The 14143-nt window shown below is 37.7% G+C and overlaps 1 protein-coding gene across 1 annotated transcript; it reads right to left on the bottom strand.

Moving 5' to 3' along the window:
- Positions 1–5206: 5206 nt before the first annotated feature.
- On the bottom strand, positions 5207–13876 carry LOC108666240 (transgelin-2-like). Its single transcript, XM_018153076.2, has 3 exons — positions 13712–13876; positions 10953–11089; positions 5207–5447 (listed from the first exon to the last, which is right to left on the bottom strand). Exons 1-3 carry the CDS (start codon positions 13757–13759, stop codon positions 5216–5218), a joined length of 417 nt encoding a protein of 138 aa, XP_018008565.1. The 5' UTR covers positions 13760–13876; the 3' UTR covers positions 5207–5215.
- Between the last annotated feature and the right edge of the window lie 267 nt (positions 13877–14143).

Genomic DNA, 14143 nt, shown 5'->3' with positions numbered 1-14143 from the left:
ATGTAGGATAAATTAATATAATGTCATAAAATATCATATGATATAGTATAATATAATATAATATAATATAATATAATATAATATAATATAATATAGCGGTGTCATCTTTTGGCCCATGTTGGCTTATGACTATTTTAATCATCCTATCACCGTGTGGATTTCTACCGCAACTTTCACAACTAGTAGCAAGTTTCGAACTGCCAACTTAAATCTTCAATTTTGTTGATCTTAAATGCACTCAGTCCTTCCGAGCTTCTAATCAAGTTACTGCACAAAAAAAATGATTTCCTTATTGCCTACCGTTGCAAAACAGTGACACATTTTAGCAAAAACATGATTAATGATTCTAATTTATATTGGAAATTTCGAAATCATTTAAAGAATATTCAAATGTGGGCTTACGATCCTGATATTTCCAAATTTGTTTTTTAGTGATCTGGAATATCAATAAATTAGCATCAAAATGTAAACATTTTTTAGCTTATTACTATAAAAGCTGATAATAACAAACAACACGACTGATAATAAGCAATAGCGTTTCCTGCATATGTAGTAATGAGATGTCAATGCCACCAGTCAATCTGCATTATTTTGTCTTATTTAAAAAAAATCTTATTTGAAATCCAAAGACTTCACGAACGTGGATCCCAGACTGACGATGGAGACAGGAATTTCCTATATATTAAAACCGATGGCAGAAAATCAATTAAAAACATTTCGAGAATATTTTATTGCATGAACAGTCCTACAGAGTAATGAGTGCATTGATCAGTTTAAAATTCTAACATAATTAATTCAAAATTGTCAACTATTGGATAAATATTATATATTATATTATCCGGTAACTACAGATACCGGGAGCGCAGCCGTGCACCACCAATTTTGTGCACCAAAAAGCCCTGAATCGAACTCCGCGGATCTCTCCGGACATCCACCAATCAGCCGAGAACCACTCGGCTTTGTCCTCCTCCGGCCTTGCATAAAGCCTGCCGTGCACCAACAGGCCGCGGATCGGATATGACTTCCGGGCATCGTTAAATTACGCAATTTTATGTTCACCGCATCTGAGGTTAGATTTCGGATGGCATAGTTCTGTTCCAAAATTTATCGTCCTTCGACGAGTGGCCGTTCGGGACCGCAACCGTGCACCACCAATTTTGTGCACCAATAAGCTCTGAATCGACCGCCTTGGTCCTCTCCGGACATCCTCCAATCAGCCGTAAACCACTCGGCTTTGTCTTCCTCCGGCCTTGCATAGAACCTGCCGTGCACCACCAGGCCGCGGATCGAATATGACTTCCGGGCATAGTTAAATTACGTAATTTTACGTTCACTGCATCTGAGGTTAGGTTTCAGATAGCATAGTTCTGTTCCAAAATTTATCGTCCTTCGACGAGTGGCCGATCGACCGAGGGCTGGTTCGACGCACGGCCATATAGATATGATTGCCCAGAAGTGTTGAAGGCTACGTTCCGGAAGGCAGGAATCATGATGGTCCATCACATCCAGGGTAGTGGTGGTCTTCGGCAGGCGACCCCAGATACGCACTCAACACTGACGGGCATTCTGTATTTTTGGACATGCTTGAACTCATGATTTTAATTAATTACTTTTTTGAAATTTCGATTAGTGAAATAGGATTCGTAATAATACAATACGGTTTTTTTATTAAAAATGGCAATTGTTATAATTAGCTTGCACAATTACAATTATAATTGTGCCATTGAGTAGAGAAAAAAGGAGGATAACTAGTCGAGACAGCAATGTATATTATCCATAAAAATTATTTCAGTGTAACAAACAATCCATTATCAGTCCTCATATAATTAATCTGATGAATATTAAACATATTCATTCTGAGCAAGAAAATAAATTTATAGTGAGCTTTATCATTACTTATAGCAAATCATTTCACAATCGAAAGTCATGCGTTGTAGTAAAATACCGTGACTTCTGTAATGTTGATAAAATGGCATAAAATGGCATAAAATTTTCAATTAACATTTAATATAAAAAGTAATTCTAAATTCTGCGGTTCAAGGCGCATTTTGAGTCGCGCATTTTGTTTGCATTATAATTTAGAAACAAGCGACAACAGGCATATGGGAAACCCGATGGTCTGTGGATAAAAACTCGTTTGACTGCAAGCAATAATGCGAAAAAATATAACTCAGTACTCACTGCAGTGAGTGACAGATCGCGCATTTTCTCGTCGACGAAAACGTGAAGTCATCGACGGACGGACGGACTGACGGACGGACGGACGGACGGACATACGGACATGGGGAGCACTATAGTGCATTTTTTCCATAAATGAGAAAATGCGCTAAAAAGAGAGCAAAATAATCGATTGAAAAAAATCCCGGTATCTAGAGAGGCTTAGTTTCAAGGCAACAACTATACAATTAAATTCTTATAGCGTTGCAGTAAAATACCGTGACTTCAGTAATGTTGATAACTTTACAATGGCAAGAAACTGAAAATCATTTTTCTTAGTTAATTTATCCGGTCATAATTAATTTGGCATTTTCTTAGTTAATTGATCCGGAGCACTTCAATGTTTCCGTGGGCGGAACTCTTTAATAAATGACTCTGGTAGAGCTAAGCAAAGTTCACATTAGGACTACTATAATTCCATAATGACACACTTTGATAATGTGGTATTTGATGTAAATACTCTTATCAATTCAAATGCAAGGGGAATAATACAAAGAGCTGGAAAAAATTTCAATTTTATACTCCGTGCCACCATGGAGATACACACGCCACCTGGGCAGCCATACATTTCGAGGTCAATTATTATCAATTATCAAATAATTTTTTTAATTCGATGAATTTTTTTCAATTCAATTTAATTTTCAATTCAATGTGGAGCTTTTCCTCGAGCCATCGGGGTAACCACTTTTCTTCTATAAAAAAATTTTTGATTGATTAACAGGAAGCTCTTCAGAAGAGGTATGGTACGAAGACAATTAAATAAATATATATCTTTAAATTAAGAATATTCAGCAAATTTTTTAGTCAAGTAAAGCTTGAGCGAATTTTTTTAAAGAACTTAATACTGCAACAAGTTTATAACAAACGCTCGACGCACGGTTTTCGCCGAAGGAAATAGTACATTTAACGTTCAGAATAATTTTTGCACTGAATTTTCCTGCACGAACACTGCATCAATTATTCTAACTTCGCAAGCATGGAATTCTTGAAATAATTCTAATAGTTTTTGAGGAACGAATTTCGATTACTAAAGTGAAAAAAAAAATCGAGGGAAAATCCTGACAAAATTCAATAATGCTGCCGACTACGTTTAAGAATGAGATATCGACGTTTTTTTCACGTTCATATTCGGGTCTACATATATTAACTATACTTTTTCAATGTAACATTTGAGTATTGTGATGGGAAAAAATGAACTATCGCTTATACGCTTGTTTGCGATGAAAACAACATTTTAAAAGGTAACTAAAATTAGAACAATTTTTAAGCCCACAAGTTTGAAACTTGACATGAGAATATCGATTGGATTTTAAAATAATTATTCCCAAATGAACTTTAGCAAAATCCAGCCATAAGTTACCCTAGCTGTAATATATCAAAAATTTGTCGCTTGCAGTCATTTCAGCCAAATTTTTATTTGTACCAACGTTCCATTGTAAAGTCTATAGTCCCGCTCGTATTTCCCCGCTATTACCTTAAACCTATCTTTCGAATTCCCTTTTTCTCATGGATAAAACTTCTTTGTTCTCTCTCCGCTGAGACAAAATTTCATAGTTTCTTCGCGATTGATACAAAATTTAAGCGGTTCCTTTCCCGTTCAACCATCTGATCTAAGGGATGGCAGTGAAGGCAACCTACTAAAATTTAACCGGTGCCTTCCAGTTCAACCATAGTATATAAGGGATGTCCATTGAGGACAACCTCCTACATGTGGTCAATCAAGTGATCCGAGTGATCGCAGTTAGGGCAACCTAGTAAATTTTAAACAATTTCTATCCCATTAAACCCTCTGATCTGAGTGATCGCAGTGAGGGCAACCCTCTATAACATGTGTCGAGTGGTCAACCAACCGATTAAAGTTAGTCAAGTAATGTGGTATTCAATTATTTTACTGATTATAGTCAGTCAAGTAATGTGGTGTTCAATTATTTTACTGATAACAGTCAGCCAAGCAATGTGGTATTCAATTATTTTACTGATTATAGTCAGCCAAGTGATATAGAATTTAAATTTTAAGGGCTTTTAGTCCACCAGTAACGTTGTATTCCATTTTTTGACGGATTTCAGTTTACTGATAAATGTGGTTCTCAAATTTTTAGTTCATATTTGTTCAATAATTAAAATTAATCTTCAATTTGTTGAGACCGGGCAGACGCTTCATGGATTCCGGAAACCTCCTTACTCGCACGTAAAAAATAATTGTTCCATCGATGTACAATTTTTTAATGGATTAATAACCTTGTGATTAAATTACATAGGCGTGTCAATTCTTCTACGTTATTTTCCTTGAATTTTCACTGTTCGTAAATTTCCTCAATTGTCTATCAAAATTTCGTATACCTGGGAAACTTGCCACCAAATTTGTAATGTTGTCTGCAATAATAATCAGTCCCTAAAAACATCTCAGTTTCTTGGCTTGAGCGACAAATATACATACATACGTTCTTTTCAACATAATGTATATTCAAAACCGTGTCTTTTTCTGACTTCCTGCACCAATAGGTCTTTTCATTAAATTTTGCCGCTTTAGAAAAAATTCTAATCGAATGCTTAGAAATGACCTTAAAAATATAGTATCATAAAATCTCAACTCCTAGCGAAAATAAGGGGACTTTCGCAATTTAAGCATTTATTAATTATCATCAAATACCAGTGGGTATGTGACAAGCTCTTAGCCCTACCCTTCATCACCTATGAACTACCAACATTTTTGACTTCCAAATAAATTATAGCGTTCTTTCTTTGCCGTCTCTGCACTTTCTACCGTTTTCATTTACAAATAAATTATAGTGGTTTTTTGCCGTCTCTGCACTTCCTACCGTTTTCACTTACATACATTTAATTTCAATTGTAGCGGTTTTTCTTTGTCGTCTCTGCACTCCCTCCCGTTTTGACATACAAATTAACTGTTAAGGTTTCTTTGTCGTCTCTGAACTTCGTACCGTTTTGACATACAAATTAATTGTCGAGGTTTCGTGTACCGCTTTAACATTCAGATTCATTGTTCAGGTTTCGTGGTTCCTACCTTTCTGCCCAGAGCCTGAAGGCAGATGACGACGCTGTTGAGGTTCTGCCTCTCCCACAGGTCTACGGTCTGGAAGACCTCGGTGTCTGAGACCCCACAAGCCTTAGCCCCCGTCACGAAGGCGTTGATGTTCTCCATACACTTGAAGGCCATGGCGCTGGTCTGGATCTTTTTAACGGACCCAGGCTTCAATGTGTTGATCAGCCTGCACGATGTGACAAACTTTAGTGACCACATCAAAGACAAATTTCGGGATTTCATTTAATTTTCATTTCGTGGATTTCATATCCCGGAATAAGATTGCATTTGAATAAAGATTTTGAAAAAAGGTTTGGTAAATTTCACAGAACTTCATACAAGTTAACGGGAGCGAATGTCTCCTTTGGTACTTTATTAACCCATAGAAACTTGCTTCATTGTGAAATGATTACTCAATATCCGTCTAAATAGTGTGTATAATTAGTAATGCTGTCAGACAGAATGACGTATCATTCAACCATCAACAGAAATAGAAAAAATCATGTCCCATAAGTCGCTTCCTTTAGTCAACAATAAATAATTTTTTACTGTTTGTTTTAGCAAAGCTTTTTAATATTAGATTATAATATGAGAAATGTTCACACGAGCTTAGCCCAGCAGAGCGTCAGCGATAGAAATAGAGAAGGCGTCACAATATATATAAACAAAAGCTCGCATCCGGCCTGATAAGCCGTTCACTGATAAGACCAGCAACTGCAGTGGCTTCTCATCAGTGTCAACTCGTCAGCGATTTCAACTCATCAGCAATGGACAGAGTCATCAAGGCCAATTAACTCATCATCAGTAGAGGTGTTCATCAAGGCCAGCTCAATAGAGGTGTTCATCTACAATAGAGGTGTTCATCAACTAAGACAGAGTCATCAAGGCTAACTCATCATCAACAAAGACGTTCATCAAGGCCAACTCATCAGCAACAAAGACGTTCATCAAGGCCAACTCAACAGCAATGGAAACATCCTTTATATTTATTCAACATCAATCGACATGATAGATAATCATCACAATTATCCATAGTACGGTTTGTGTGCGTTGAATTGAGAGTTGAGTGAAGCGTACAATAGAGATGACAATGATAACTTGCTAAAGGGGACTTTCCGAAGAGGATTTTTGATTAAGTTTTGAGTGTGGCGACTTTATAGGAGTGTGGCGACTTTTGACGAGTGTGGCGACTTTTGATGAGTGTGGCGACTTTTGACGAGTGTGGCGACTTTACATGAGTGTGGCGACTTTACACGAGTGTGGCGACTTTACACGAGTGTGGCGACTTTACACGAGTGTGGCGACTTTACACGAGTGTGGCGACTTTACACGAGTGTGGCAACTGTCGACAGCAGCGATGGCATGCTAGGCCGCGCTGTGCATGCAATACTAAACAACAGACGCCGGCCACCGATGTTGTGCTTCTGGTATATTGGAATCACTGTTGATAAACCGGATATAACAACAGACGGAGAGAAAACAACAGACGGAGAGATAATAATAGGAGAGATAACAACAGACGGAGAGATAACTACAGACGGAGAGATAACTACAGCATGAGATATAACAACAGAAGGAGAGATAACAACAAAAGGAGAGAAAACAACAAAAGGAGAGATAACAACAGATGGAGAGGTAACACCAAACGGAGAGAAAACAAAAGACGGAAAGAATCCAAGAGACGAAGAGATAACAACAGAAGGAGAGATAACGAGAGACGCAGATATAACAACAGACGGAGAGATAACATCAAAAAGAGATAACACAATGTGGGTTGTGCAACAACAATAGTGAAAAGAGGTGTCCCTATTTGAACAAAATAACCCGTTCATATTTCCAAGTTATTGGTGTGCACTAGTTCGCTGGGATTAAATAATGATCATCATTTATTTCCAAATAAAGTTTAAATTTTCTTAAGAAATTTTGCGTTGTCATCACTCAGTGGCATAATACACTTTTTTCTTATTCAAAAATCATCATCAAGATCTTTATGAAAATCCATTGATTCAACATCTATTTAACTAATAAACAAGCAAGAAATGCCCGCACTACACTATAAATGATCTCATGACGTCGATAAGGTGTGTAGACCATCAATATATGGTGGGCATATATAATAAATATGGTGAGAAAACCGTTAATATGGCGAGTATAACATCAATATGGTGAATAAAATCAGTGTAGCGAGCATAACAGCAATATGATGAATCTACAATAGACATGGTGTGAGTGTGGAGAACATACTACCAATATTGACCATCAATACCAATATTCATCAATATCAATACCAATATTCACCATCAATATGGTGAACATACTGCAAATATAGTGAGCATACTATAAATATGATGTTTAAGGTCGACTCGAGTTATGTAGCTGTTTCACTGCGCAAGTTGTATTACAAGAACATCAACAAAGAAGGTCGGGAAAAACAAAAAATTTTTCTAGCGGTTAAACGCCAACAAGACGACAAAAGCGCTGAGGTGGCAAGAAGAAAGCAGCGTTGGCATTACAGAAAAATAAGAACGAGGAAGAGACTGGCTGGAGAAAAGCAGTAACAAAGAACTAAGAAGGAAAAGGTAAATGAGAACAGGAAGGAACACTAGCCCGTTAATTGGCATATGTACGAAAGTTAATAAAATCCAAGCTACAGAACAAAACTTTACTCTGCAACTGATACCCGCAGTCAGAAATCGCGAGCTCTGTACAATGATTATTAGTTAAAATATATTATACAGTGGACTAAATATATATAATGATATACATATACAGTACTAAGGGTACATATGATTAGATTATTATACAGAGATTATATTATACATTAGATTATACAAAAAAATCTAAACTGCATTGGCGTTCTGAGGACCAAAGATAGCAAGAGACCCGCTGGTGAGTCACGACTTCAAAATAATTAAAAGAAAATTTATCAGCTATAAGTATATACCTCTTTGCAGATAATAGTGTTCCTAAATTTAAATGCGGATACATACATCGTCTTTAATTCAAATATTGCGAAGAATCCTAATCAAATGGAATGAATACCTATTACAGTTATCGTCAGCAGGTAAATGGTCGATACCAGCGAGCACGGTAGATAATTTGAAATAAAACAAATAAAAAAAACTTTAAAAAACCACGTTTTCTTAACGGACAAAAAAGAAAAACATTTACTCTTACATAACATTTAAGTTATGTAAAATGTTATGTAATGTTATGTAAGAGTAAGTGTTTTTCTTTTTTGTCCGTTAAGAAAACGTGGTTTTTAAACGTTTTTTTTTATTGTTTTATTTCACTATTTTTAGTTTTGTAAAAACCAGAAAAACGTGGTTTTTAAAAATATTTTTTAGATTTATTTATTTTCTACTTTTTAGTTAGCAATTTTAGCAATTCAAATCAATTTCCAGGGTTGGCAAGTGTGGATGTTCGAAAAAAACTCAATTCCAAACCGTGAATTTTTAGTGTTTTTTTTACTTGTAAAAAAATTAAAAAAAAAATTTAATTATTATTTCTGATAATCAAATATTGAATTGTTAGGCAGCATAAACATGCATGCCAAATTTCAACTTACTAGGATGTTTAGAAGTGCTCTAAATTAAGGTTTGAATTTTTGATGACAGACACACACGAAACGAAGTCAAGAAAAACGTGGTAAATAATACTCAATTTTCAGCATGGAAGCTACAATACATCGTTAGATCAGGACAGAACCCAGGCAACACAACTACTTTGATTCGCTAGGGAGCACCTGCTAAGTCAACAGGTGCAGGTGCCAACAAGAGAACACAATATCCTGGAACCATTCTTCACCAGCAGTAAAGAACTGGCTGCTGATATTCGTGTTGAGGAGACCATATTATCCGACCATCGACTAGTGGTGGTCGAGACAACAATTGGGATTGGGTAACCAGCCCAGACCTACATCTCGAGAGGGCCTGGCTCGGCTAAATTTTGATCATTGAAAACAGACTGGGAGGCCATTGGGAACGAATTCCTCGAAGTCGATTGGAGATCCGAGTTCGTGGAGTTAAATGCCGAAGCAATATAGAACAAACTGAGCGAAGTATTACTGCAGGTATGCGCGCGTCACACGCCGGGAAAACGACCCCCAAACTTATCATAATTCCAAGAGACAGACGAATCCTCATGAGAAAACGAGCGAGCATGAACAACCAGATAACGGCCGCCTCTAGGAATACGGAGATGCGGAGGCTGTAACATCTGAAGGAGAAAATGGAGGACACTGAACGACAGCTGGAAGACTCGCACGAGGCTGAAGAACAAGTTGCGGAGGCGCGAGCTGTGGCTGCCATTCGGGAGAACCCCAAATATTTCTACAAATATGCCCAGTCAAAGACCAAAATCAGAGCCACAGTGGGGCCTCTGATAAATAACGATGTCCTTATTGGAAACGACCGGGCCATGTGCGAACTGCTAAGAGCGCAGTTTGAAAAAGTATTCACCGACCCCCGATACTCAAGGCAGGAGAACAAAATTGGAGTCATTCAAGAACTTCCTGGGGGGCGGGTGCTGATGAACATTGAGTTCGAAGCACCGGATCTAGAGAGGAGTATCCAAGAATTATCGACTTATTCGGCTCACAGGCCAGATGGGGTACCTGCAGTGTTACTGTAAAAATGTGTCGGTGCAGTAAAGGCCCCTCGGAGTTTGCGCTGGAAAACATCATTGAGATAATGAAACGTTTCTAGTCCCTTAAAATTAGGACTAATAACCCAATCTACAAAGGAGGTGAGAGAGACAAACCCCAAAATTGCGGACCGGTTACATTAACATCACACGTAGTCAAGGTATTAGAGAAGGTTGTTGCCAGAAGGTTATGCTGGAGGAGGGGTCTATTTAACGTCTTAACAAAATATCTAAGACAGGGGGAGTTCGCCCTGGAGACCTTAAAGAGACGGCTGGACGTGTTTCTTAGTACAATCTATGATCGTCCCCCTTGTAACACTATCAGCGGCGAGAAGCAAGCAACAGCATCGTGCATCAGCTGGTCCTAAGACAGTAGCGATAGTCAGAGGCGGCGACCTATCGTGGCCTAGAAATGCTACGTCTGAAACATATACTAAGGATACAGTATTAAGTAGTACTTTACTCAATTGGTTGGTACACCGTACAGGAGTTACTTTAACAATCGCGCCGATTGTTACCGAAATCGATTAAATTACCGATTAAACGTTGAAAGTTACCGAAAAAAAATTAGACAATAAAAACTTAATAAATTATATTGGAAGGTTCAAAAACGAAAAGATGTTCCGCGACAATACGTAACTATTTTTTTAGTTGGCGCCCATAAAGCAGCTATAGGCGCTGAGAAGTATTTTCATTTCGATATTTTCTTATTTGTGGAGGGTGGCGGCGGCTCAGTACTAAAATGCAAAATGTGCTAAAATGCTAAGCGCGGCCGATAATTTAACTCAAATAAATAATAGGGGCCTTATACGTAGAGCGAAGCACTTCTTACCTTTATGTAGATAATCAGGACCCAGGTTGTTCCCCCAGAAAAAAGAACATTTATACGTGCTACGTCCGCTCTCTGCACGTGTTGTGAGTAAGAAAGTGCGTCACAATTGGACAATTTGACCCTTTCATTTGTGGTGACCCTCACTAATAGTGTCCCATGACCCTCACTGATAGTGACCCATGATCCACACTGATAGTGACCCATTATATTCATTACCTGCAGAGGACCTGGCCGTTCTTGAGGGTCTCGTAGAAGTTGTCTGCGTCGCCGCTGGTGTCGAGGTCCTCCTTGAGCACCTCCTTGATCCACTCCAGCACCTCCGCAGCCTGAGACTCGTCGTACTTTGCGTTCACCTGAAGGCAACAAACTCAATTACAAACATGAAAGTCGAAAGTTTTAGAATCAGGTGAATTTAAACTACAGAATACTAAAATATATATCGTATAGTTATTAATGTCGGAGTTGAAGAATACTTCAACGATACTTTTACTTTTTGTAACTTGTTCAAAAGAGATCTAAAAACTGGTATTTTAACCAGTGCCATACTTTCAAAATTCGCTAAGTGAACGTAAGTACTTACGCTATATTTTTTTGTCTATGATTGGTGAATTTGGCAAGAAAGGCCGTCAATGAACTTCCGATCTCTTGACTTTTTTTGAAAGTATAGGACACGAAAATAAAAAATTTTAGCGTCAGGTGAATTTAGACTACATAATACTAATATATATATCGCATAGCTATTAATGTCAGAGTCGAAGAATAGACCAGGTTTAGCCTGTCGCCGATTTTGTGACTTATTCAAAAGAGATCTATATAAGAACTGCAGTTCTATGGCATATTAACCAGGGCCTACTTTCGAAATTCGCTAAGTGGACGTAAGTACTTACGCTCTATTTCCATGTATATCGTATAGGTAGTTATTAATGTCGGAGTTGAAAAATAGGCCAGGTTTAGCCTGTCGCCGATACTTTTACTTTTTGTGACTTGTTCAAAGGAGATCTAAAAACTGGCATTTTGAGCAGATCTTTCCAGAGTAGCTACTATACTTTCAACAGGTCCGTGGGGTGATACGCACATTAAATCGGAACATGTAACTCTGTATATCTTTATCCATTCTGTTTTTGAACGCGTTCATACTCTGAGCATCAACTATTTTAACAAGGGAGACTGTTTCACATGTCGGTGACTCTAAGCGAAAAGACTCGTTCTGTATGTAATTTTGATCTTGCACGATACAAATGACAGAATACTAAATTAAGTCAAACTCTGGAGATTCATTCAATTGCAAGATACTAATTTGTATCTAATCTAGTTAGAGGACGAAATTAGAATGCGCAAATACTTAGCATTTGAAAAATAGATTGCGGAATATAGGTTTTAAATCGCACAGATTACTCGAAAACAAAGGTAGGAACTAGTGGAATTTTTCATGTCTGATAGAATAAATTAAGTTCTGCAGAAATGTAACTGTGACAAAATTCAGAAGCAGCGAATTTTAAATCTCCCAATAAAGTGGCGACTAGAGCGAGGAGATAAGAGAGGAAAGCGTTATCTGATAAACAAAGTGACATTTCTGTCGTAAGATAAATATAAATGAAGAATGCGTCATGCTGGATAAATAGAAATCAGAGAGATGGCACGGTACGTCATGTGGCACGATACGTCAAGATAACATTGCTCAACTTTTGAAACCGATACCGACACACCCAAATTGTTAGTTCCTATCCCGAACAATTGGATAATTATCAGAATCATCTAATCAATCTCGTTAGCCAGTAGTTTAAATATAGTGTTTCATTGAATAATTTTCGCATATTTTGTGCACATTCATACCTCGCAAGTCTAAGCTTTATGTTAACAATGACTTGACTTTTAACCTCGCGTTCCTAAACTTTAAATTAACAATGACTTGACTTTTAACCTCGCGTTCCTAAACTTTAAATTAACAATGACTTGACTTTTAACCTCGAGTTCCTAAACTTTAAATTAACTATGACTTGACTTTTAACCTCGCGTTTCTAAACTTTAAATTAATTATGACTTGACTTTTAACCTCGCCTTCCAAGAGTAGCGCTGCTGCTGCAAATTTCTTATCAGTGGCCTCAAGCCAAGACGTAAAATCTAAGATAATAAATTTATCGGTTTGAACGGAAGCTTAGTCAGCTGAATGAGGAACATTTATACCGGGCATATATAAAAATGAATTAAAGTCATATAAACGGTATTTTTAAATCGAATTTCAGAAAATACATCTGGGCTCGCGAATAATATATACTAAATATAATTGAAAACGTGCGTACTATAAATACAGTCATGAAATTACGGGGAAATTCAGCGGTATCTGAGGGTTCAAGATATTGACCTTTAAAGTCACACTAATTTTCATACCAGGTAAGAATACCATTAGGAAATGTTGAAAGATTCTCCAACATTTGTGACTGTGTGAAGTCTGCCGAGATTTGGTACATACCAGGTAGGAATAGCATTACCGTCAATGCCACAGAAGTCGCCATGAGAAACTGCACTTACCTCGCTACTTGTCACTAAAACCCATTTAATGCTGGTCAGAACTACGATTTGTCCCTTCTACGATCGCGTAGAAGGTATGTGGTTAAATTTATTTATTAAATAGATCGTTTCTATTAAAGACAGGCGACTTTAGTGCTGTTGGCGAAGTTATTGGCATGACTGTAGAACATGAGCATGGATTCACTTTCTAGGGGCAGCGGTTAGACGACGCTAAAAATTTCTCTGCCAAGCAGAACCGGTAAGATAGAACTGACTCAAATGCGCCTAGCAACGGCCTGCGTCCCAGAATTAAAGGATTCAATACGCCTTTTTATGGAGACTAAACTTAATACCAGTCTCATCTTACGGAAACGTATGTTTGCTCATTAGAAACAGATTATTTTCCGAGTCCGGCATAGCTTTTTCGCTGCAATTGGTGGAATGAAAAGCAAAGAAACGAGTCTCACCTTCGCGTGAGTCTCCGCAGCAAGACCGGATTTGGCAGCTCGGTTCATTTTTGGTCTTGTGAAGTGATGATGTTCAGAGGACAGAAGGTCAAGCGGAGACTTGTAATGCACGACCGCACACAACAATGACAGAGCAACGAATGAACTCCAGACGTACGCGGTCACCTCCTTAAATAGCCTTCCCGGACTCTTCTTATCTTCCTCTCTCGCACTCCGTTTTTATCTCATTCTTGCACGCTAGCTGATAGTAACATATGGATAGTGTGTGTTGTAACAACTTGTATCAATTTCTTGATAATCTTAGACTAGAGGCATATAAAAACGTACAATATATATTTATGTAAGAGATACCACAAATAACTATATTTAACAATCACAGCCATTTTAGATCACAAAAGAGAAATTAAAAAAAGTATCCGATCAACTCTGTGG

The sequence above is a fragment of the Hyalella azteca genome, unplaced genomic scaffold (assembly GCF_000764305.2).
Source record: "Hyalella azteca isolate HAZT.00-mixed unplaced genomic scaffold, Hazt_2.0.2 contig10701, whole genome shotgun sequence".
Lineage (NCBI taxonomy): Eukaryota > Metazoa > Arthropoda > Malacostraca > Amphipoda > Hyalellidae > Hyalella > Hyalella azteca.
Note: the sequence above shows the minus strand (reverse complement) of the source record. Positions and strands in the feature narration are given on the sequence as shown.